Source organism: Papio anubis, chromosome 12, assembly GCF_008728515.1.
Source record: "Papio anubis isolate 15944 chromosome 12, Panubis1.0, whole genome shotgun sequence".
In the NCBI taxonomy this organism is placed as follows: domain Eukaryota; kingdom Metazoa; phylum Chordata; class Mammalia; order Primates; family Cercopithecidae; genus Papio; species Papio anubis.
The window spans coordinates 45,911,175-45,937,545 of NC_044987.1; the positions used below are offsets into that span (position 1 = coordinate 45,911,175).

The window sequence follows — 26,371 nt, forward strand, 5'->3', positions numbered from 1 at the left end:
TTCTAACAAATTCCAAGGGCATGCTACTGCGGTTTGAATATAGTTTGTCCACTAAAATTTATGTGTTAAATTCATGTGTTAGAAATTTGGTTACCAATGCAACAGTGTTGAGAGGTGGGGCCTTTCAGAGGTGATTGGGTCATAAGAGCTCTGCCTTCATCAATGAATTAATCCAATCATGGATTAATGGATTATGGGCTATGAAGGAAGTGAGTTAATTATCATGAAAGTGAATGTGTTATAAAAGCCAGTTTCTCTGTTTCTCATGAGCTTCCTCACCATGTGATGCCTTGCACCACCTCAAGACTCTGAAGAGTCCCCACCAGCAAGGAGACCCTCACCAGTTGTGTCCCCTTGACTTTGGACTTCCTAGCCTCCAGAACTGTAAGAAATAAAGGTCTTTTCTTTATAATTACCCAGTCTCAGTTATTCAGTTATAACAAGAGAAAGTCAACTAACACAGAAAATTGGTACAAAGAAGTAGGGCTGTTGCTAATAGTGAATACCTGAAAATACGAACATGGCTTGGAAACTGGGTAATGAATAGTCTGGAAGAATTTGGAGGAGCAGGCTAGAAAAAGCTTGTATCACTGTGAATGGAGTATTAAGGCTGATTCTGGCGAGGGTTTAGAAAAACAAAAAGCTAGAGAAAGTCTGAAACTTCTTAGAGATTATTTAAGTGGTCATGATCAGAATGCTGATAGAAATATGAAGAGAAAAGACCATTCTGATGAGGTACCAGATGGAAATGAGGAACAAGGTATTGGAAACTGGAGTAAAGGCCATTGCCGCTCTAAACGGTGTAAGACTTTGGCTAAATGGTGCCCGTGTCCTAGGACTTTATGAAATGCAGAACTCAACAGTGATAAACTAGGATATTTGGAGGAAGGACTATCTAAGCAGAAAAGCATTTAGGCTGCTAAATGAGCTACTTTTAGCCACTTAGAGCAAGATATAAGAAAAAACAGAATAGAAAAAAAAAATAGAAAATTTGAAGCCTGGTCATCTTGAGAGTAAAAGGGGTGTTTGGGTATGGTCAAGAGATTGCTAAAGAGGTCACCATGGATAGAATGAAGCCAAAGGCTATCCATGACAATGAAATTAAAAACCCCAGAGGCATTTCAGGGATCTTTGAGGCTGCCCCTTCCTCACAGGCCCTGAGCTCTAAGAGGGCAGAATGATTCTGGGGGATGGACTGCTGCCCAGGGCTGTTTGGGTCTCTACTCTGTGCATTTCAGCACACTGCATTCCAGCACACTGCTCCTCAGCGCCCTCAGCTGTAGTTCAAGCAGCCACAGGTGCAGATTATACTGCAGCTCTAGGATGTACAAGTGGTAAACCATAGCAGTATCCATGTGGTACTAATTCTGCAGGTGCATAGAATGCAAGAGCTGTGGAGGCCTGGCAGCCTCCACAGGCTGTCTGGGGGTAGAGCTACTGCAGAGAGTTTCCACTAGGGCAATACCAAGTGGAACAGTGGAACTGGGGCTGTTGCAGAGAGCCCTGCTGGGGGCAATGCCTAATGCAGCTGTAAGAGCCAGACTGCCACCAAGACTCCAGAACAGTAGAGCCACCAGCAGCATGCAATACCTGCCTGGGAAAGCTGAGGGCACCATGGTGCCTTGAGGCCTCCCAGAATACCCCATCCCCCAGTGTACACAAGATGCTGGATATGGAATTAAGAAAAATTATTCTCCAGTCTCAAAATTTAAGTCTGCTCTGCCAGGTTTTTGACTTGCTTGGGCCTCTTACTTCTTTCTTCTGGCCTATTTGTCCCTTTTGGGAAGGGAGTGTATACCTTATACTTGTCCCACCATTGTCTCTTGGAAGTAGATAACTTCTTTTGATTTCACAAACTCACAGATGAGACATTAGACTGTTGAGTTGGTGCTGGAACAAGTTAAGTCTTTTGGGACTACTAGGATGGAATGACTATATTTTGAATTGTGAGGCCATGAATTCTGGGGACCAGGGACAGAATGCTATGGTTTGAATATAGGTTGTCTCCCAAAAGTCATGTGCTGAGAGGTGGGACCTTTCAGAAGTGATTGGCAGTGCCCTCATGAATGGATGAATCTGTCATGGATTAATAGATTAATGGATTATAGAGTTATCCAGGGTTAGTTATCATGAGGGTGGGTATGTAATAAGCTCTAGTTTGACCATCTCTCATGACCCCCTTTGCCATGTGATACCCTGTACCGCCTTGGGACTCTGCAAAGAGTCTCAACCAGCAAGAAGGGCCCCATTCGATGTGGCCTCTTGACCTTGGACTTACCTGTCCCTAGAAGTATAAAAAATAAGTTTCTTTGTTTTAAATTGCCAAGTCTCAGGTATTCAGTTCTAGCAACAGAAAACAGACTAAGACAGATGCTGATGCCCCTGGTCCTAGGCTACACTTTGAGAACCACTGCTAAGTAATGCTGCCTCTCTGTAAACCTGCTTTTAATTATGGGAACCTAGTGACAGACTGTGTTTTGTACATAAACTCACTTTTGCTTTATATAATTTTAACATATACAGAATTTTTGGGACTGCAACCTCTCGATAAACCTTCAGCAGAAAATTCTACTTTGTTCTCCTGGGAACTTGACCAAGAGTTGTCTAACATCAACAACTCTGGTATGGTGTTTGAGCGATTATTTGATAAGGTATTTGAGTTATAACTCATCAGAAATCATTTCTGTTCTCAGAAAAAAGTTCCTATCACATTTACCATGATTCTACAATTTTACATAGAAATGAAACCACCTTTGCGAAAATTATAACAGGAAATTATGACAGTGAAAGAAATCAGACGTAATCGACTTCATCTTGCTTCTTACCTTTAAGCTGTCCTTTTACATTCCTGGGCATAGGTGAAACAAACTTTGGGAAGTAATTCAGTTCACGGTTTGACTCTGAAACAAAATTGATAATAGCCTTTCCCGAAAAGACTCCCTTCTTGCCTGGGGACCAGTCTGCCTTTGCAGGACTAACAAATTAGCTACAAGATTAGAAATTACAGTTTAGGGGTCATGCAGCCTCTGGCTCCAAAAGTCTGCACCCTCCTGCCCCCCACAAGTTGCTCCTGGGGATAATATCTCTATTGTAAAATCTAAGATCAGTGCTTGAGATATTTTACAGACCCTGCACTCCATAGATCAGCTGACACCACCGAGACCAGCAATCTGGCTCAACCATTTCCGCCATCCCACCCAGGAACAGAAGACAGCAAGAAAAGCTCACTTAGACCCCCTATGGGTCCATCTCCAACCTGACCAATCAGCACTCCCCACTTCCCAAGCCACTACCCACCAAATTATCTTTGAAAACGCTGATCCCTGAATGCTCAGGGAGACTGATTTGAGTGATAATAAAACTCCCGTCTCCCCTACAGCTGGCTCTTCTGAATTACTCTTCCTCCATTGTAATTCTCCTGTCTTGATAAATTGGCTGTCTAGGCAGCAGGCCAGGTGAATCCACTGGGTGGTTACAGAAGTGTGAAGAGCAAGTATCTGAGTGCCTCATTATGTTTTCCAACATATTCATACTTGAACATTTTACATGATGGGATATATCTTATTATATTAGAAATGTATTTAAAATATCTGATTTCTTCTTTTATTACATTTGGCATTACATTTATTTTTATTAAGTGTGTAAGTGGTTTATATATTAATTTCATTTCAGAATAGTAAGGGATTTGGGGTATGATCAGTTTAAGAATCAATTTTGTGTGTGTGTGGAATGGAGAGTTAGTAGTTATTTTTGAGAGACAACAGTATGGGAATTACTAGATTAGTAGAAATAAACTAAACTGAAAATCAATGTGCCTGAGGTTCATTCTTAAATCTCATTAAGTGGCAATATGACATTCAGCAAGTGATTTAACTCTCTGAAACTCCATTTCCCAATTTTAAAATGAATCCATTAGACTAAGAGGTCTCCAAGATCTTTTTCTATTATTCAATCATTGAATAAAGACTGTTTTAAACTTTTTTTTACAATTAAGTGTGTTACTTTGATTACGTTCATCAAATAAATTTCCACCTAAACTGGTTCTTCAATATTGATGACCTAATACAAATTTTAATGTTTTAACAATCAGTAACACACTTTCCCAGAGATTCAAGAAGGGAAACTTAATCTGCCAGGGTATCTTTAAATAAGTAGTGTGTTAGCTTAATTATACAATGTCAGCTTTTAATTCTAAGAAGAGATATAAAACCTAAAAGTAAGGTGTTCTCCAACCCCACCACCACCCTCGCCCCAGGGTTTTGAAGTTTGTGCCCCCACTGAGGAGTATTTTCACCTCTGAACTTTCAAGGGCAACTCCTTTTGCCTCATTGAAACTGGCTTTCAGGCTTGGCAACCAAGATAAGAATATTAAGTACACTTATTTTAACACTCAAGGACACTTTCTGAATAAACCAGAATCTAGGGAGATATAAATGAATAATGTGGACCTGCTCTCTTTGAATGTTTATTATCTGGTGAAAAAAATGGACATATGAATATTGATTTGTGACCAGTGCAAAGGGGGCAAAAATTCATATGCCAGAGAGAACGGGGACACATCAGGTCTGTCTTGTTCATCACTGTGTCGACAGGGCCTGACACCTAGTAGGCTCAGTGGGAGAAAGGAGCCCCAATTACCAACAAAAGCTAGGAAAGAACAGGAGGCTCTTACAGAAAAGGGTGATATTTAAACTGAGAAAGGAGGCACCTGGAAATAGTGCTACCTAATAATTTTTGGCGATCAGATTGGCACACTAGAACGGTTCATAAGACCAGCCTTCTCCCATCGGCTAGCTTCCTTCCTCACCCTTCTCACCTTGGGCAAGCCGCTTCCTCTCTCTGGGCCTCCTGCTTTTCCTCTGTAACACAGAAGGGGTTGAGCAATATCATCTCTGAGAGCGCCATGTGTGTGCGCGCCAGAGGGAAAACCCCCACAACGCTAATACACCAAAACTGCTGGTTTGCACAACAACTGAATTCTGCTGAATGAGAATAGGCAAACAGCATTTACCAGGAAACAAAACAAAATCAAGCACATAAAAAGGTAGGAAGAGTTGGAAAACGGAAGGAAGATAAGTTCTCAAACAGCTGGAATAGTTGATTTTAGCTAGTGAAGTTTTTCAGAGGAAAAAAAAAAAAGTTGGTTATGAGGCAACTGGACCTGAGAAAAAAGACTAAAGGGGAAGAACAGCAAGTAAAACAGAACTCCACTTGCTAGATTTCTCCTTCTGTCGCGCTCTTTCACCTGACCCATCCCCTTATTCCCCCCACACCTTTTCCTTCTCTCCCTACGTTACTACACAAGAACGAAGTTTGGGTCGTGTGCGGACCGCTTGTGGCTCTTAAGCCCTCTTTTTGTCACCCTGGCCGTGCAAAATTCTGAAACGACCCTCGGCAAAAAAAAAAAAAAAAATCTGTCCCTGGGCCCTTCCCTGGTTCTGGGTCCAGTTGCAGTCAAGTGAGGGGCGGCGCGCGCTCCCAAGTCCCCGCTTCAGGGGCGGGCACGCGCCTGGCGCCCAACCCCCAATTCCCGGCTGCTCAGTGTCCCCGCCCCCGGGTTTCCGCGCCGGCGTAGCTATTTCAAGGCGCGCGCCCCGCGGTGGACTCACCGCTAGCCCGTAGCGCTCGGCTTCCTGCTAACTCTTCACCTCCTCTCTCAGCTCCCGGCAGCATGGGTGTTGGGCCAGCCTCGCTGCTCGCCGCCCTCCTGCTGCTTCTCTCCGGCGACCGCGCCGTGCGCTGCGACACACCTGCCAACTGCACCTATCTTGACCTGCTGGGCACCTGGGTCTTCCAGGTGGGCTCCAGCGGTTCCCAGCGCGATGTCAACTGCTCGGTTATGGGTAAGCCGCCGGCTCGGCAGTCCTCCGGGTCGTCCTTTCTGCCCTTGAGCCCCTAACGCAGCGCCATGCTAACTACCGCTTGTCCCCAGGCAGACGCTTGTGGGTGGCCAGAGCATCTTGACTGGATTCGGGGACCCTTGGTGACCTTCTTCCCCGCTAGGCCCGCGAAGTTAAAGCTCATCTGCTGAGAACTTCTAACTCCACACTTTCTTGGTTATCTTGGGGACTCAATACTTTTATCAAGAACTTTTTTAAAATCTCTCCCGCTTAATTTTGTTTGGTTTGAGAGAGACTTGGGAACTGCAATCTTTTGATTCTCCAGTCCGATCTGGCAGCGTTATTTTTAAAATTTATTTTTATTTTCATTTTTTATTGCTATTGTACCAGTGAAGACAGGTGAGCTCAAAGACTCTCGAGGATATAGCAGGAAGTTTTCTCTTTTTGTTAGTTGGTTGGAAAGGGACTTTCTGCCCGGCGATTTTGGTTTGAGCGTGTGTTGATGAGTACTAGAAAACGTCTAGTACCACTCTGAATTGTTTCATGCATTGCAAGGAGGTTAAAATTTAAAAAATAGTAATAACAGAAAATTTAACTCTGAGCCTACTAATTAGAAATGCCCAGAGTCATGCACAATGCCTGGCTCATGGAAGTCTCTCAATAAATACCTAGTGTTTGAACATACTGGAGATATTCCATATGCCTTCGGATAACGTGGTTGCCCCTAGAAAAAAGAAGGGGGTGGGGTGGAAAAAAGACAAAGACAATCACTGGTCAGAAGAGTCACACTGTGGTCTACCCAAATCCTCTTACAGCCTGTTACTTTTGCAGAGTCAGTAAAAAATCAGCTATAATTTTCTTGTCAGCGGAACAAAGATTGTTAAGTCATTTGTTACTAAAGAAAGACCTTTTTAACTGACTATATAGCATTTCATAATCCTGAGCATTATAACTTTTTTTTTTTTTTTTTTAGAACAGCATCTCGCTGTCACCCAGGCTGGAGTGCAGTGGCGCGATCTTGGCTCACTGCAACCTCCACCTCCCAGGTTCAAGCGATTCTCCTGCCTCAGCCTTCCGAGTAGCTGGGATTACAGGCGCCGCCACGACGACCAGCTAATTTTTTGTATTTTTAGTAGAGACGTGTTTCACTGTGTTAGCCAGGATGGTCTCTATCTCCTGACCTCGTGATCCGCCCGCCTCGACCTCCCAAAGTGCTGGGATTACAGGCGGGAGCCACCACGCCGAGCCTTTTTAAAAAAAAAAAAAAAAATTTGGGTTTGAAGGTTGGGGCAGAAAGAGATCGGGGTTTGCACTGCCTCGTCACATGCAATCTCCCATGTCAGAACATTAATCTGAAACATGGAAAAACTGTTTAAAATGTAGAACGCTCCAGATTGACACAGCTGAACCATTTTCAGGCAGACTCTGCCTATAAAATTACCTTTGGCCTTAATCCAGTAATTAAAGGCACCTATTGGTCTGAGCCCTCATCTATGAAGGTTAAACGTTTCATTCCTAACAGCACAAATTAGTTTTATAGGACACAGACCTCTAGTTTGCCGAATAAACTTTGGAAAGATTCAGATTATGAGGTTCTAAACTGTAGAGTCTTTGAGGAGAAAGGTAGCCCATTTCTTCTGTGAATAGATCATTTTGTGTCTTCTCCTGGGCTTAGTACATTGTCCTCCTTAGAATCTGATAGCTAGTCTGTTTATTTGTCTTTTTATTGTCATACCTTTTATTCTTGCATTTCCCACTTTTGACTAGCATTTTGCCTTCTCTCCATTTCTGGAAGCCTGTAATTTTCAACATTCCCCATTTCTCCTTTTCTTCAGTGGAAAAATTTCTTCAGTGTTGGGATGCTCTGGAAAGGTACTGTACTTTTTGGGGTATCCTTGCCTGCTGGGCTGCATAGCGTATCTCTCCTTTTTGAGACAAGGTCTCACTGTGTTGCCCAGGTTGGAGTGCAGTTGTGCAATCATAGCTCACTGCAGCCTCCAACTCCTGGGCTCACAATCCTCCCACCTCAGCCTCAGCCTCTCAAATAGCTGGGACTACAGGCTTGCACCGCCATAACCAGCTAATTTTTAAAAAGTATTTTTGTAGAGACAGGGTCTCACTATGTTGTCCAAACTGGTCTTGAAGTCCTGACCTCAGCCCCCCAAAGTGCTAGGATTACAGCCGTGAGCCACTGCTCCTGCCTGCATTATCTCAAATTTTGAGAGCCTAACTGTGTCACAGTCTTGCCTGGGAGCAGGAACTGTTTGAGGCAACAAAATGGATCCTCTGGTTTCTTCACTAGGCACACTGTGCTCAAACTGGGTAGCATGAAAGGAAAGCAGCACAATTATAATTGAAATTGGGGGATTCTTTCCCCTATTGAAATCCAAATCATTTTCCTTTATTGTGCCTTTTTTTTTTTTTTTTTTATTTTAGGACCACCAGAAAAAAAAGTAGTGGTGCACCTTCAGAAGCTGGATACAGCATATGATGACCTTGGCAATTCTGGCCATTTCACCATCATTTACAATCAAGGCTTTGAGATTGTGTTGAATGACTACAAGTGGTTTGCCTTTTTTAAGGTTAGTTTGTTGGAAGTTGGATTTACGTTTTCAATGATGTGATATCTGAAACCTCTTCTGATTAGTAGACCCTCAGAATTTTAATTTTAGATTAAGAAGATAACCAGAATTGACACCACTCTTCCCAAGAGTAGTGGCTGGTATAATTTTGCCACTTTATTTAAAATTATGATTTTAGTAGGTTTAAGAAATACCAGCTCTACATTTGAATATGTATAAATTACGTGTAAAATTTACATTTTCGTAAGTATGACTAAATTCTTAATTTATTTTCATTATTACTACCACTTTATTTCTAAATATTGCCATAGTCATTTGGCTTTGTTCTGAATCTATAGGAAAGATATAGAGATTACACATTTTGTTTTCTTGCAGTTATTATGCTTATCCTTCCTATCACTACCTGTTGGCTATGAGAGATTGGCCTAAATGATTCGTTATCCTAAATATACTAAATATATTGAGTAATTTTTTCTTCTGAACTAAGAGAGAGAACCCAGGAGTTACTCCCTTAGGCTGGTTAAAGTAAAAGGTAGCCAGGTCAATCCAGCTTGTTTCCTTCTCTCACTAGGAAAGAACTGCTGTTCATTCTCATAACACACTGTTCCAATTGCGAACATACTCAGGGTTAAAATAGTTTAGCACAAATTGCAGCCCATTTCATTTGTTCTTCTCAAGCAAGAACTTTTCTTGTAAGCTAAATATTAAATGGTTCAAGTAAATTGGAAACATAAGCTTGAAACTAGGCGTTTCTCATTATACATAGAGTATAAATAAAGACAGACTTTTTCATGGCGAAAGGTTTACAGCCCTTAAAACATCTGGAAAGAAGTGGGAAAGTAGGGAATGACTGTTAAGTATGATAAAAGACAAAGCACCAACAAAGGCCTGGTTCTAAACTTGTTATAATTTCTCGTGGGAGTTGTGGTCTGTCACGAGGTTATGGCGGTCCAAGCAAGTTTACCATATTTTTTAGAATAATAACTCCCAGAAATATTTTTAAAATAAGGACCTTTCTTTAATATGGAAAAAAAAAAAAGATAAAGGGAAATAGAGGGGAAGAGGCTGCCTCTCCTCAACTGGATTTGCTGGTATGATATGCAGCTGGTAGAAACTAATTTGTCCATACTGGCTGTTGATGGCCAACAGTCCACTGAATTAGTGGAAACCCATGGTTAACCAGTTGTTAACTATTTTTAGTATCATTTCCAGATGCTATGCATTTTTTTGTAAAAACATACTTAGTATCTATATACATTTTAAAAATTGTAATGTATATGTGGTATATTTAACCTGAAAGTAATCTTTGGTATATATGTTGATGAGCCTAGGCCTTTGCAGACCTCTTACAGTTACTCTGTCACAGCCCTTCAAAACTTATTTGACTTGAGATTAAGAATCAATTGCCTGTGGAATTCATGTGCAAAGAAAGAGATATTCAAGGCAATTGTTACCATGTACCATAAACCTTGTCCATAATTTTCTGTCATTTTCTTTTCCTCTGTCTCTATCTCTTCTTGTTTGACACACAATAGACACTTAGTCAATTTATTACAAAAGGAATGAATGAAGTGGAATTCAGTTGGGAAATAGGTTAAATGAAGTATTTAGGAGATGAGCAGATATAAATAGACAAGTACATAGTTTATTCTTTTGACGTAGGAAACTTTTCATTCTTAAATTCTGCAGAATTGGAGAAACTGGTGGGGAAACTTCTAAAATCATTATTTAATTACCAGAGATGTAATAGATATAGACAAAAGCAGTTTTCTTCTATTATATTTTTATCAGTTTGTTCTTAGCTTAAATAATAGTCCAAAGGTGGTAGGGACAGAGGGAATTAGCTGGTGACTGAATGAGGAATTGTATCACTTTACGTATTTCTTGTGAATCACGGTGTAAGCACATTTGGTGTTTGCCATAGCCTCAGAACATTAGTTACATTAGGTCAATAGAAAATCACTTTTTAAAGCCAAATAAAGTTATGTGTATTCCCAACCATAAGTTGGAAAGAGTTAATATATATGTTGTTGGAGGTTAGAACCCTGCCTAATCCTATGATTCTGGATGGCATTGGTCAAATCCTTATTCTTCCATTAGGAATAACAATAGGAAAAATACTCCTGCCCTACTGATTTCAGGATATGTATGTTTTAAAATGCCCATTTGACAGAACCATTATCAAGGCTGTGTTTTGTTTTTCTACAGAGTAATGAACCACTCTGGTCAGTAGTTAGGTCTTATGACAGGGACCATAATTTCCTTTGGCAGAGTAGAATATAACAGGTACTTGTTTTTGAAACTTGATATAATCAGATAGTTCCAGATAAACGTAGTTTGCAAAGTAATAAAATACCACGTTATTTTAGGAAATCCAACTGCAAGATTGATAGGAAGCAGAGTTTAAAAACTTAAGAAAGATATTAAGATGGAGTTGACTTTGAATAATAAAGTCATCCACTGTTGGTGGGTGACATTTATTAATACAGAAAATTTACAGATTTTACCACAAGCGTCAGGGTATTTCCTACAGCTGGGGAAACTGTGCTTGAAAGGACACGTAAATCAAGAAAAACACAAGCCCATTTAATAAGTAATGCATGTAAGAATTGTTCCTACAGAATTAGAAAGCATCTTTTACATTAAAATTTATTTTTGTAAAAGGAGAAAACATCAAAACTTGAGTAGTGTTTGCTATTCAATTTTAAGAGTCTTACATAAACGAAAACACACTCAACCTACTGCCATTACAGAAATATTTGACAAATTTTTGCCGTGCTTACCTGCCATCATTGTTGTTATCCTACAAATCAATTGGATTTTCATACCTCTCCACTGACTCATGGAACCCTACCACTTGTTTTGTTTTACCTTCTTTATATATGCTTCAGATATGCTTGAAGTAGATTGTTTCTTATTGTTCTCGCTGCTCGAGTTTGTTGAGTAGTTGGTACATGCAGAGTATTTGTATGTTATGATATATATAGGTTTTGTCCATGGTTCCTGGCTCATAATTCACTCCCAATACCCTTCTTTCAGAAAACCAGACTCTCTCTCTCTCTCTGATCTTCTCCTAGCCTCCTTTCATCTGCCCACTGCAGGACTCTAATCTGATTATGGGTTCTAAAACCCTCATACCAGACAGTATTCTGCCCCATACTATAGCAGAAGGAACACTGCACAGAGATACCAAGAAGAATCTGAACAGACAGGCCTTGTTGGGATTAGATCATGCCCTTTTAATCTAATTACATTTCAACATGGTTATCCATGCTTTCATCATGTGTATTCAATGCATGCTCCATAAAAGCCCAAGAACAGATTTGAGGGAATTCTGGAGTGCTAAACACGTCGGGTCTGACAGGAAGGTGAAGAAGAACTCAACATGCTAGAAGGGTGGTCCCCCCCAACTCCACGGGGACAGAAGCTCCTGTGCCTGGGACCCTTCCAGACCTTGCCCTATGTATCTCTTCAAGTGTCTGTGTATTTATGTCCTTTCAAATATCCTTTGTAATAAATCATAAATGTGTTTCCCTGAGTTTTGTATGTCACTCTGTCAAATTAATTGAACCCAAAGAAGGGGTTATGGGAACCCTAATTTGAAGCCAGTCTGTCAGAAGTTCTGGAGGCCTGGACTTGAGACTGGTGTCTGAAGTGGGCAGGCAGTCTTGGGGACTAAGCCCTCAACCTATGAGGTCTGAAACTGTCTCCTGGTGGGTAGCATTGGAGTTGAACTGGAGGGCACTGAGCTGGTGTCTGCTGCAGAATTGATTGCTTGCTTGCTGGTGGGGAGAACTTCCTACATATTTTGGGGGCACTGAAGTCTTTTGTATTGATTGTTGTTGCCGACTGGGAGAATAGGAAAAAACACGTTGAGTAGTTTTTCCACACCACAGCATTCTTTTAGGCTCCTGCTTTTACCTTCTGCTTCCCTCAGCATCCTGCATCTCACCAGGAGAGACACAGCTTCTTCCTAGTTCTCGGCATTCCACTTCGGAATCAATCGTGATACCAGTAGCTCCTATTGCTAGAAACTTGCTTTAAGTTCTCCTTATTCAGGGCTCATCTGAAAGAGAAACATTTATGATTTGAGATTTCTAAGCCATTTTAAAACTTGGTTTTAACCGCTTGAGAAATTGGGGGTAGAGTAGGGATGGAGATATGTATATTTGCTTGTGACTTCAAGCTAGATAAAAGTTTGGAAGGAATAAAACTTTGACATCTAAAGTTTTTGCATAGTTTGAGTTGAGCAGGAGGCTCTAGGTATGTTTTTAAAATATTTTTTTCAGCTGGGCACGGTGACTCATGCCTGTAATCCCAGCACTTTGGGAGGCTGAGGCGGGCGATCACCTAAGGTCAGGAGTTCGAGACCAGTCTGGCCAACATAAAGAAACCCCATCTCTACTAAAAATACAAAAATTAGCTGGGTGTGGTGACACACACCTGTAATCCCAGCTACTCAGGAGGTTGAGGTAGGAGAATTGCTTGAACCCAGGAGGCAGAGGTTGCGGTGAGCCGAGATCACACCATTGCACTCCAGCCTGGGTGACAGAGCAAGACTCCGGCTCAAAATAATAATAATTTTAAAAAAAAATGAAAGATTTTTTCTTACTCAGCATCCTCCAGGCATTTTATTATAGCACTTTATGTGAGTTACATATTACATTTAGGGCCCACTCAGGTGGGTATCTAAGCATTTGAAATAACCTTATGTAAACTAATGAGTAATTAGGCCTGTGGCAAGATGGAAACATTCTTAGAGGCGTTCAAATTCAAATTTCCTTTAAAATACTGGGCTGGCCAAAAAGGCAATATTATCTACAGGCCAGTTTCTAAGATTATCAGATTTTAGTAGCATTTACCATTTCATCGTACTTGGCACACTTTAGCAAATTTGCACTTCTTAAAAGTACCTGCAGGTAACCTGTATAAAAACACAGTGCAGGCTGGCTTGTCTCGTGCCTGTAATTCCAGCATGTTGGGTGGCTGAGAAGTTGGAGACTAGCCTGGCCAACATGGTGAAACCTCATCTCCACTAAAAATACAAAAATTAGCCAGGCATAGTGGTGCACACCTGTAGAGCCAGTTACTTGGGATCTGAGGCAGTAGAATCGTTTGAACGCGAGACAGAGCTTGCAGTGAGCTGAGATTGCACCACTGCTCTCCATCCTGGGCGACAGCGTGAGACTCTGTTACTAAACAAAACAAAACATACACACACAATGTAACAACACAAAACAGAATACTGTGAAAATGCTTAATTATGTCTGACTTTACATGGTGGGTGGATAATGTGATTATATTTTCTTCTTTATGCTCTCATGTACTTTGTTCATTTTTAATGATGATTATGTGTAAAGCTCCTCTGTATAGCATCCTCTCCACCAAATTGCCCAGAAACAGGAAGTCCTATAAAACAAACTAAGCTCCAAAAAATGACCTGTTGAATAGGCCTTTTTTTAAAACGGAGTCTAGGTCTGTTGCCCAGGCCCTCACTCCTTCCACCTCCTGGGTTTAAGAGATTCTCCTTCCTCAGCCTCCAGAGTAGATTGGATTACAGGTGCCCACCATCATGCCCAGCTAATTTTTGTATTTTTAGTAGAGACGGGGTTTCATCATGTTGACCGGGCTGGTCTTGAACTCCTGACTCAGGTGATCCACCTGCCTGGACCTCCCAAAGTGCTGGGATTACAGGTGTGAGCCACGCGCCCCGCCCCCCGCCAGCCTGAATAGGCTTTCTAACCTTTTACTGTTTCTCATTTTACTTTTTCTGAGGCAGTAAAAGAAACTGACTGTAAAAGGGAGCAGTAGAGAAGGAACTCAGATTTTATTTTGAAGATTAAGCTACTCAAGGGCTGAGGAAATACGTAGAGGGGAACTAGACTCATTATGGCTGGAAATTTTATTTGGTGATAGTGAAGTAAATCTTAGTGCTTTCTAATTGAGCTCTTGTTTGGAGCCCTCCAATCTTAATAGAACCATAAGCTAAAACATATGACCATCAGGGCTTCTAAAGCAAGTTGCTACTCAAAACAAGAACACTTTGGGAGGCTGGGGCTGGTGGGTCACCTGAGGTCAGAAGTTGGAGACCAGCCTCCACATGGTGAAACCCCTCTCTACTAAAAATACAAAAAGTAGCTGGGTGTGGTGGTGCACGCCTATAGTCTCAGCTACTCAGGAGGCTGGGGCAGAAGAATCGCTAGAACCTGGGAGGCGGAGGTTGCAGTGATCCGACATTGTGCCACTGCATTTCAGCCTAGGCGACAGAGTAAGACTCTGTCTCAAAAACAAAACTAAACAAACAGAAACAAGAACTCTATGTTGAGAAATCCATACTAGAGGATTTTATTCCTTACTTTGTGTGCTAATGATCAATAAATTTCAAACTTATCACATAGCCAGAAATATCACCCGTGTTTCTACAATAAAGAATTTGGGAATATTGTGCCATTTTTTCATTGAGTCTTCTGGGTTCATTATTAAGATACAACAATTTTAGAAGACTTGTTGAGATAGATATACTTTTTAAAATATAGATTCAATATATCAAGCTCAGCATTTTGTCTTTTTTTTCCTTAAGCAACTTTGGGTTTACTTGTAAGAGTATTTCAATGGAGGGAGAGTATCAGAAGTTTAGCACGGAGTGCATGCCTAACTATTTTATGTCTTCTTTCATGATGATGCTTAATTGCAACATAATGACTCAGTTTACCATTGTAAACTCTTCGTAGGATGTCACTGATTTTATCAGTCATTTGTTCATGCAGCTGGGAACTGTGGGGATATATGATTTGCCACATCTGAGGAACAAACTGGGTGAGCTCCATTGAAAAATTTCTAACTTTCTTATTAAAAGCAAGCTTCCCCACTTCCTGGTGGCTTATGCAAATTAATGCCTATTTATTCATCAGAGGGAGACTGGAGAGATTATGGTTTTCTTATGAATTTCTTGCTTGAGCCTGCTTGTCTGCTATTTCTAACTTGTCTACACTGTTTTATGTGAGTAATTTTCTGCTTTATTATGTTCTGTTTTCACATGTCAAATCAGCTCTCCCAAGAATAATACTTGTAACATAAGTAGTCATGAACTGAAAAGGGTAAAGACCCAGCTAAGGAAAAGGTTGACTCAAGTTCAGTTCACATTTGTAAAGTAGTTATGCTGCCTTAGGTTGCTTATTCTTTTCTTGAAAAGAATCCCTCAAGAGAGAAACATGTGAGGCCACAGCAGCATAGATCTGTCTTCCACAGAGAAGGTGGCTTTTACAGAGAAATTGACATACTCATCACTTACCTCTGAGAGACGTGACCCAGCTTTTTAAAAACTGGCTTGTATTAAGAATGTAGACTATTCACTGAGGAGAAGAGAATCTTATTCACTCATTACATTCTCTTCACATTTTCAGAATAGATGTTTAATCATTGCTCACACTGGATCCATAAATATCTAAAATTCTGATGAAAAATAGGGGATTAGAGAATAAAATCAATAGAGACTTGCCCTTCCTTGCATTTTAACATAATATTCTTTCCCCTTTTCCTTCCTCTGTTACTTGGCTCTTAAATGCTGGAAGTGAGATATAAAAAAGGGAACTGGGGACAAGTATTGAAACCACCATAGGTTTATCTTATATCAGCATTTTCCAAACATTGTAATGGACCAGCCAGGTAGGAATTGCTCATCAGTTGTTTTGCATTATCTTGTTAAACTTCAGCAATGTTCCATACAGCCACTAATAACCATCAAAGTGAGCATTATAGTTGAAATTAATAAGCTGTTTCTTCTCAGTTCTTTCCGGTAGTTGAATAAATATAGAATGTATTAGTTTTCTTTGTTTCACAACTTCTCAGAATCTGTAATATATTGTATGGTGGTAGCTTAAGACGAAGATACAATAGGAAACTTTTCCCAGATAAGTTCACCTTTTTTTTTTTTTTCCCCCCCCACACACACACAAAAGCTGTTCTCAAAATGCAGTTTACAAAATTTTATCCTTAACTCTTCACTCTTTTTCCTAGTTAGGGAGACAGCTCCACCAGTAGAAAAGATAAACCTGGTAATTTGTTATGTAAATGAGATAGTCTAGTATCTAGTCATATGCATTCAGGCAGCACTGAGCCTAAATTAAAGTTTGTAAGGTATGCATGTTAATGTATCTAAGTTACTATATTTAGCCTGTTTCTTAAGTATATTTCAAAAACGTATTTGTTTTTTTCAGTGGCAGTTACCTTCAAACGCATGTGCTTCTAAATCATGTTGGTTGCATGTGTAATACATATCGCTTAAGCATTTAGCTTCAGAATGGCATCTTTCTCGTGAATGTCTTAACATTTACAAAAAAATACCAGGATCTCAAATATTAGTGCTGGTATTTTTTTTTTTTCTTAAAGAAATTGATATGATTAAATATTATTAACAGACAATATGATCCTTGTTGGCTTATAACCCTAGTTTTTATTGTCTTGTAGTTATTAAATAGAGCATCTGTTGAGGGACTCTTTTAAAACCACAGCCATGAACAGACGTTGGGGCTAAGAGACACAGCAACTTGCGACAGTGTGGACCTACCTGTAGCAGCTAGCAAAGGCCTCTAGCAGCTACAGTCCCTTCTGGAGTCTTTATTTGCATGTAAAATGCAAAGGAGTCCTGATGACCTACCTCCAAGGCAGCTGCCCTCCTGAACATTCCCTTGGAAAACAGTAAACATCATTTCGGAATGTGAACAACCAGAGACTACACAGGAGAAAGGAAAAAAAAAAAATTCCGGAAGATACAAAATCTTGGGTGGCTTCACCTTTCAGCTTTTTAATAAAAGGAACAATATACAACACATTGTTCTTTTTCTCTTTTGAAATCCCTTCTATTACAGTGATTTTTTTCTAAGATTGTCAGGATTTGAAATGTATGTTTTGTTTTATTCACAGCGTACATTTTATTCACAGTTTAACTGTCTCTGCCTGGGTGTCTTTCCTTTCTCTAATTACCCAGAGGAACCCAAGAGCCTATTTTAAGGAGAAAATAAGGCCCTTGGATCTCTTGAGATTCACAGATATAAGTTATTGAAGGGAAGATGGTCCTATGGAGGACATATTTAAAGAAGGGAAAAAAGAGGCTTTCTCAGATAGGTCAGACTGCTAGAGTATACTTCTACAGATTATAGACCTCCAGTACCTCTGGCCAGAAAGATGGTATTGTAAACACCTTTTTTTTTTTTTTTCCTTTTCTTTTTTCATTAGGTACAAGCTTTGTGCTAAGAAGTTGACATACTATAAGCTATAAAAATTATGTAAAGTAGATATTACTAATTCCATTTCATAGATAGAGAAAATCTCTTACAGTGCTAAGCTCACAAAATTTCTAACTGTAAAATGCTGGAGCTTGTCTTTCACGTCTAAAGACTTCCTTGGGGCTAAATAGTGAAAAAAGCCATTTCACAAATAAGTTAATGGTATTTAGAGGCATATTTGAATTTCCTGGTAAATCCCAGTCTGTGAGCATCATGAATATTAGTTTAATGTTGCAGGGGCTCATGTTTAAGAGAAGAATTGCCTTGAAGCTTAGGTTTCCTTAGCTATTAGGCTACTGACTTTGTTGCCTAAACCAGGGTTTTTTCATTGAAGACCAAAACTTATCTTCTCCTTCCCTTTGTAGTTTTGTAAATTGGTGGAAGAGCTTTGTAAACTTCAAATTAAGTACAAACTAAGTGTCCTAGTCAAATTTACTCATCTTGATTACACTATTGTTCACACTGATTACTATCTTCTAGCTCTCTCCTGCCAAATAATGGACTTGTTTTTTGCTTGTTGGTTTAGATCTGACTTCTTTCAGCTTTGGTAAGCCTGAAATTATGGGGTTATGTTTAATTCATATTGTCTGGGTGGACTTTCCTCTTGCATTTCTGCTTGAATAGAAGAATTTTTCTCTAGAGAGTAGTTTGTCATCCTTACTCTGTTGATTCAGATGACTCTTTGTACCATCTGAGAGGTATACTGTTCTGCTATTCTGAGAATAAATGTTTCAGAAAGATGAATTAAGAGTACAGTGGACTGCTTCCACCTGGAAACTTTTATCCATCTCACCTCTGGACCTGATAAATTCTTTATCACTCAGGACCTTGATGCCACCTCTCTGTGAAACTCTCCCCAGCTCTCTCCATTACCGTGAGAAACATCAGAACTTTGGTTCCCATTGCATATTGCAGGTACCTCTGCTTTCATGCTCTGCTGTAATGGAGTGATTTGGTAGCATATTTTCATCTCTTTCCAGATTGAAAATCTGTATTTCTCCCTATATATCTTCAACACCTAATGCACATAGAACTTTTTAGTTACTTGGAAAATGCACTACAGTTCTCTTTTCTTTTTGCAGACTATTCACAAGTAATACCAACTTAAAAAGAATTAATTTTGTAGGGTTCTAGAAACACACATCAGGAATGGTGCTATATACTTCTTTTTTGATTCCCTGTTCTAAAGAATATTATCAGGTTACCTTCCTGCAGAGTTTTAAAAAAATTGCATATTTCAAGCTGACTTTCAGGATGGAAATATAACCAAAGCAACTGATATGCAAAAAATATATTCAATGACGTTCCTAGATTTTCTTCTAGGGTGTTTTATTGTTTTGGGTTTTACATTTAAGTCTTTAATCCATCTTGAGTTAATTTTTATATAAGGTGTAAGTAATGGGTCCAGTTTAAATTTTCTGTATGTGGCTACCCAGTTCTCCCAGCACCGTTTATTAAATAGGGAATCCTTTCCCCATTGTTTGTTTTTGTAAGGTTTGTCAAAGATCAGATGGTTGTAGATGTGTGGTCTTACTTCTGAAATCTCCATTCTGTTCCATTGGTCTATGGGTCTGTTTTTGTACCAGTACCATGCTGTTTTGGTTACTGTAGCCTTGTAGTATAGTTTGAAGTCAGATAGCGTGATGCCTCCAGCTTTGTTCTTTCTGCTTAGGATTGTCTTGGCTATACGTGCTCTTCTTTGGTTCTATATGAATTTTAAAATAGTTTTTTCTAATTCTGTGAAGAACGTTAATGGTAGTTTAATGGGAATAGCATTGAATCTGTGAATTACTTTGGGCAGTATCGCCATTTTCACGATATTGATTCTTCCTATCCATGAGCATGTGATGTTTTTCCCTTTGTTTGTGTCCTCTCCCATTTCCTTGAGTAGTGGTTTGTAGTTCTCCTAGAAGAGATCCTTCACTTCCCTTGTTACCTGTATTCCTAGGTATTTTATTCTCTCTGTAGCAATTGTGAATGGGAGTTCATTCATGATTTGGCTGTCTGCTTGCCTTTTGTTGGTATATAGGGATCTTGGTTACTTCTGCACATTGATTTTGTATCCTGAGACTTTACTAAAGTTGCTTATCAGCCTAAGAAGCTTTTGGGCTGAGATGATGGAGTTTTCTAGATGTAGGATCATGTTATCTTCAAACAAAGACAATTTCACTTCCTGTCTTCCTATTTGAATACCTTTTATTTCTTTCTCTTGCCTGATTGCCCTGGCCAGAACTCCCAATACTATATTGAATAAGAATGGTGAGAGAGGGCATCCTTGTCTTCTGCCAGTTTTCACGGGGAATGCTTCCAGCTTTTTCCCATTCAGTATGATATTATCTGCGGGTTTCTCATAAAAAGCTTCTATTATTTTGAGATATGTTCCTTCAATACCTAGTTTATTGAGAGTTTTTAATATGAAGGGATGTTGAATTGTATCTAAGGCCTTTCCTGTATTGAGATAATCATGTGGTTTTTGTCTTTAGTTCTGTTTATGTGATGAATGACATTTATTGATTTGCATATGTTTAACCAGCTTTGCATCCTGGGGATGAAGCCAACTTGATTGTGGTAGATAAGCTTTTGGATGTTCTGCTGGATTTGGTTTGTCAGTATTTTATTGAGATTTTTTTGCATCGAAGTTCATCAGGGATATTGGACTGAAGTTTTCTTTTGGTTGTTGTATCTCTGCTAGGTTTTGGCATCAGGATGATGCTGGCCTCATAAAATGAGTTAGGGAGGAGTCCCTCCTTTTCAATTGTTTGGAATAGTTTCAGAAGGGTATCAGCTCCTCTTTGTACCTAGGGTAGAATTAAGCTGTAAATCCATCTGGTCCTGGGCTTTTTTTTATTGATAGGCTATTTATTACTGCCTCACTTTCAGAGCTTGTTATTGGTCTATTCAGGGATCCAGCTTCTTCCTGATTCAGTCTTGGGAGTGTGTATGAGTTCAGGAATTTATCCATTTCTTTTAGATTTTCTAGTTTATTTGCATAGAGGTGTTTGTAGTATTCTCTGATGGTTGTTTGTACTTCTGTGAGGTCAGGGTGGTATCCTCTTTATCATTTTTTATTTTGTCTGTTTGATTCTTCTCTTTATTTTTGACAAAGCTGACAAAAAGAAGCAGTAGGGAAAGAACTCTATATTCAATTAATGGTACGGTATATCTGGCTAGCCATATGCAGAAAATTGAAACTGTTCCTGTTTCTTAATCCATATACAAAAGTCAACTTAAGATGGGTTAAAGACTTAAATGGAAAACCCAAAATTATAAAAACCCCATAATACAATATAGGCAATATCATTCTGGACACAGGAATGGGCAAAGATTTTATGAGAAAGACACCAAAAGCAATTGCAACAAAAGCAAAAATTGGCAAATGAGATCTAATTAAACTAAAGAGCTTCTGCACAGCGAAAGAAACTACCGTCAGAGTGAACAGGCAACCTACCGAATGGGAGAAAATTTTTTCAATCTATCCATATAACAAAGATCTAATATCCAGAATCTACAAGGAACTTGGACAAATTTACAAGAAAAAAGGAATCCCATTAAAAAGTGGGCAAAGAACATGAACAGACACTTCCCAGAAGATATTCATGCGGCCAATAAACATGAAGAAAAGCTCAACATCACTGACCATTAGAGAAATGCATATCAAAATCACAGTGAGATACCATCTCATGTCACAATGGTGATTATTAAAAAGTCAAGAAACAACATGCTGGCGAGGTTGCAGAGAAATAGGAATGCTTTTACACTGTTGGTGGGAATGTAAATTAATTCAACCATTGTGGAAGATGATGTGGTGATTCCTCAAGGATCATTACTGTGTATAGACCCAAAGGAATATAAGTCATTCTGTTATATATGCACACGTATGTTTATTACAGCACTATTCACAATAGCAAAGACATGGAATCAACCTAAATGCTCATCAGTGATAGACTGGAAAAAGAGAATGTGGAAAATAAACACCATGGAATACTCTTCAGCCACAAAAAGGAATGAGATCATGTCCTCTTCAGGGACGTGGATGGAGCTGCAAGCTATTATCCTCAGAAAACTAATTCAGGAACAGAAAACCAACCACCACATGTTCTCACTTGTAAGTGGGAGCTGAACAATGAGAACACATGGGCACAGGGAGGGGAATAATACACACTAGGGCCAGTCAGAGGTTTGGGGGGCAAGCTGAAGGAGAGCATTAGGAAAAATAGCTAATGCATTCTGGGCTTAACCCATTTATGCCTAGTGTTCCGTTTCTGGGATGCTAAGCATGTGGAAGTTATTTATATCCTGCTCAAGGTCATCACCAAGGTCTGATTTTTCACATTCAGCAAATTGCAACCTCTGGCATAAATGGGTTAATACCTAGGTGATGAGTTGATAGGTGCAGGAAACCACCATGGCACATGTTTACCTATGTAAGAAACCTGCACATCCTACACATGTACCCTGGAACTTAAAACATTTAAAATATATATGTATATATATTTAATATGGAATTTTAAAAATTACTAATGAGTTATTTTATCTGAGTAATTTTGTATCAACATGCTTTTATTATGGAAGAGAAGATTCAATGTGTACAAAACCGCAGATAGATGTGTCAGAAGATCCCTCAATATAATAAGGCTTAGCATTCTGTGTCATAATTGTCTGTTTGTATTCCTCTCTGGTCTTTAAACTTCATTAGGGAAAGGATCAACTCCGTCTTACTAACCATTTGATTCCCTATGTATTACACTATATATGACAAATAATAAGCCTTCAATAAATATTTGTAAAATAAAGAATATTGTATAATATATTATGTGGTATTATTTTATTGATGTGTTCTTTGAAGTGTTGTTACCTTTGTGTCCTTAGAGGCTATGGTGGACCCTCAGGCCATTTATGTTGGATGATTTAGTGGAAAAGAGATTAGACTTTTATATTTTATTCGTGTATTTATTTATGTTTTAATCTTGTGTGAGCCTATAGAGGCCAAGATAGGGCTCAGAGTTAAAAACAGTAGTGTTCTAACTTTCAGAACTACTAAAAACGAATTAGCTATCAAGGGAAATCCTGAGTGTTTTCATTGCAGTGGTTCCTCAAAGCCTGGAGGACCGAAGCTTTGAAATGCTGCCCAGTGTGCCTCACCTCTGTTGAGTATAGTGAGGAACACGAGCTAAGGAGTGGATTAGATGAACTCTTAAGATTTTTTCCAATTTTACGGTTTGAATTTATGAGCGAGTAAGTGAGGAATGAGCCCAGGGACTTTGACTACTTTGCTGAGCAGTAAATTGCTGTTTTCTTAGCTTTTCTGGAATGTATATTTTGGTTTTAATGTAATGTCTTTTCAGCACTGGAAATAAACAGATTTATGACCCTACATTTTCACATGTAAACTTCCAGTTCCTTTAGTAAAATGCTGGAATTTGCTTGGCTGTAACACTGTAACAATTTTCTGGCAGTTTTGCATTTTATTACAATTCAACTTTTCAAATCAATGGTTCAGTCCAGTTAATAGGCAGAAAACTCTAGCTATTCCTTGGAACTGACATAGGGAAGTTGGTTTCTTTCTGAGGAAAGATGTGACACTCTCTGATGGATATGCCAAAATACCAGTTTCAGTAAAATTTGCCTGGTTCCTTTCAGACAGCAAATGGAGGTAGTTAATTTGTACATATGTAGATTTCTACAGTAAACAAAGGAAAAATATGGAATATGCATTCTTTGTTTTTTAATGTTGCTGGAATATAAGATTTCCATATTTGGTTAATCATCAAATCATTCAACTCCATGCAGAGTACTCTTTTCTGAAATAATCGTCTTGATGGATTAGACTTAGATGTCTACATTTTTTATTACATATTCTAAATTATCTATAGGTACACTTTGAAAATTATACATTTATCACTATACTAGTATATCTGTTATAAAATGTGAAATATTAAGTGATTAAATATCTTATTTATTAATGTCATAAAATTGTGCCCTACCCAAAATATATTTCAAGAAGATATCGTTTGAAAATAATGTAAAATATTCTTCATGATTATGATTTTATTGCCAAAAGTAATGTTAGAGTCCCTGTTACTGATAATTTTCATGACTTAAATTTTCAATATTTGGAGGCAAAATTTTCTGATGTGTTTTAAAATCTTAAAGAATTTCAGTAGATTTTGACACATTTTTGTTAAAAGTATGAAAGTGTCACAGCTTTAGAAGAATTGGGAATAATTACCGATTGATATTAGGGATGATAATTTTAATAGACAAATTTTAACTGAAACATTTGCTTTATTGATGACTAGGACTAAAAAGAATATTATAGTGGTGGAACCATTTCAAAACATCTGTTTTTAAAAACTTAACATGTTTGACAGAAGTCAGAATAGGGTAATTATAAACTTTGCCATTTTCTTATGTTTGCATCATTAGTATTTGCAAATCCTTGTTTCTTTGCAAGTATATTTTAAACTACTTATTCATTTTATGAGTGTTAGCCTGATTAATTCAGGTAAGATGCTCAAGTCAATTTTAGCAGGCAGATGTGAAAAAGGGAATATGCTGTGCCTTAACCATCTTGTAGGGACTTACTAGCACACTGTACATAACAGATGAACATCTGATAGTGGATCTGATGGGCACACCAATGTTGTTTTGTATGTTAAATAATAGTGGAAATTTTCAATTTAAATTAATTTTTTTTTTTTTTTTTGAGCGAGTTTCGCTCTTTTTGCCGAGTCTGGAGTGCAATGACGCGTAGTTGCAGCTGACTGCAATGTCCGCCTCCTGAGTTCAAATGATTCTTCTGCCTCATCCTCCCAAGTAGCTGAGATTACAAGCATGTGCCACCATGCTAGGCTAATTTTCGTATTAGTAGTAGAGACGAGGTTCCACCATGTTGGCGAGGCTGGTCTCAAAATCCCAACTTCAGGTGATCTACCCGCTTCAGCCTCCTAAAGTGTTGGGATTAGAGGCATGAGCCTCTGTGCCCGGCCAATTGTAATTTTATATTAGAAATATATATGGGAGTTACAATACTTTCTTTCCAATGTTCCGATGGAAACCACTGGTTGAAAGGATAGGTCCCAGTGTCAGCTGCCCAGTTGGCAGTTTTGGATAGAATATAAGCTCTATGAAGGCATGGATGAAGTATCCTTCATGGACACTATGGTAATATTAGTATAGTCACTTGTTTAATGTTTTATAACTTTTTAACTCTTCCAACTTCAATTTCATCTATATCTTTCATAGCAGTCCGGTAAAGTAGTATCAGTTATAGATATCATTCCTGCTTTCAGATGAAGTAATTGAGGCTCACTAGCTGTGACTTGCTCAAGGTTACATAAATGATAAGTGACAGAACTGGATTTAAAGGGAAGAGTCCACTTTACTAAACTGCCTCTGTCTTCTAGCCAAGTGTGTTATGTAAAGTAAGTATTCAAACACTGGCCAAGTATATTATTAATCAAGAAAACAACAGAACAGGTTTAAGCAATTTTTTCACTCTCCTCGGTGTCAAAAAGCAGTCAAGTAAAAGATCCAAGATAAATAACTTCAGTTCCCAAAAATAACTTCAATTCCAAAATTTCCCTATGACTACGTAGATCTAATTGGACAGCTGATAAAATGAGTGGGAAATTGAAGAAGGGGTATTTTGAGAATGTGTGGCAACTTAATGGTAATTTTGAAGAAGCAAATGGATAGTTATTGAATCATAATAGTTTTCTAAACTTAAATACTGGGGCTTGATAGTTCTTCAGATTTTAGGAAATTATCTATCTGTTGCAGTAGAAATTGGCATAAATGAATGGAAACTTAAATTATCTCATCTGTACAAGGCAGTCTTCAGAGACTGATGTTTATATAAGTGAAAACCCTCAAAAAATTTTTGGCTGCATTTCAAGCTAGATAGCGGGGTCAAAACTTCAACTTCTTAATTGGTGATACAACGTCAGAAATCACGAAAGTATTTCACTGGAAAAATGACATACCCGAAAACATTCAAATCAAGAAAATCACAGGGGTACAGTGGATGGTCCTCCTTAAGGTACTGCACACTTGGCTTCCCCACTGGTAAATGCCTCTCTTCTACTAAATTGTTGTCGTGCAGAGTGGCATTGCAGCTCTGTCCTTTTACAGAATAATTTCAGGTTCTAAAAATGATACATAATTTCAGGTTATGAAGACTACGGAATAGTATAAAATAAAATTTTAAAAGGGAAAATAACTCCATCAATTTAATGGAATGTGTAGGGTTTAAGTTATAACAACAAAGACAAAGTTGTTTTTTAGGATTACTCATGTAAATACAGAGTGTGTCTATATTAAGAATTACTGGCTTTATGAATATTAAATAAGAAGACTGGGCATGGAGGATCATGCCTGTAATCCCAGCGCTTTGGGAGGCCGAGGCAGACAATCACCTGAGGTCAGGAGTTCAAGACCAACCTGGCCAACATGGGGAAACCCTGTCTGTACTAAAAATACAAAAATTAGCTGGGTGTGGTGATGCATGCCTGTAATCCCAGCTACTCAGGAGGCTGAGGCAGGAGAATTGCTTGAACCTAGGAGATGGAGGTTGCGGTGAGCTGAGATCACGCCACTGCACTCCAGCCTGAGTGACAGAGCAAGACTCCATCTTGGGGAAAAAAAAAAAAAAATTTTAAGAAAA

At 38.9% G+C, this 26,371-nt stretch overlaps 1 protein-coding gene across 4 annotated transcripts in view; it reads left to right on the top strand.

The window, feature by feature from the left end:
* The first annotated feature begins 5,561 nt into the window (after window positions 1–5,561).
* CTSC (cathepsin C) overlaps window positions 5,562–26,371 on the top strand; it is a 40,554-nt gene continuing 19,744 nt past the window's right edge. Inside the window, exons 1-4 of one of the 4 annotated variants that reach the window (XM_009187081.3) lie at window positions 5,571–5,843; window positions 8,277–8,422; window positions 15,154–15,238; window positions 16,889–22,512. In XM_009187081.3, the coding sequence (XP_009185345.1) occupies window positions 5,672–5,843; window positions 8,277–8,422; window positions 15,154–15,238; window positions 16,889–16,899 (414 nt within the window). In that variant the 5' untranslated portion in view covers window positions 5,571–5,671 and the 3' untranslated portion in view covers window positions 16,900–22,512. Of the gene's footprint in view, window positions 5,844–7,675; window positions 7,713–8,276; window positions 8,423–15,153; window positions 15,239–16,888; window positions 22,515–26,371 lie in introns of those variants that run through there. The other 3 variants (XM_021926407.2, XM_021926406.2, XM_003910521.4) reach the window with 3 other exon arrangements.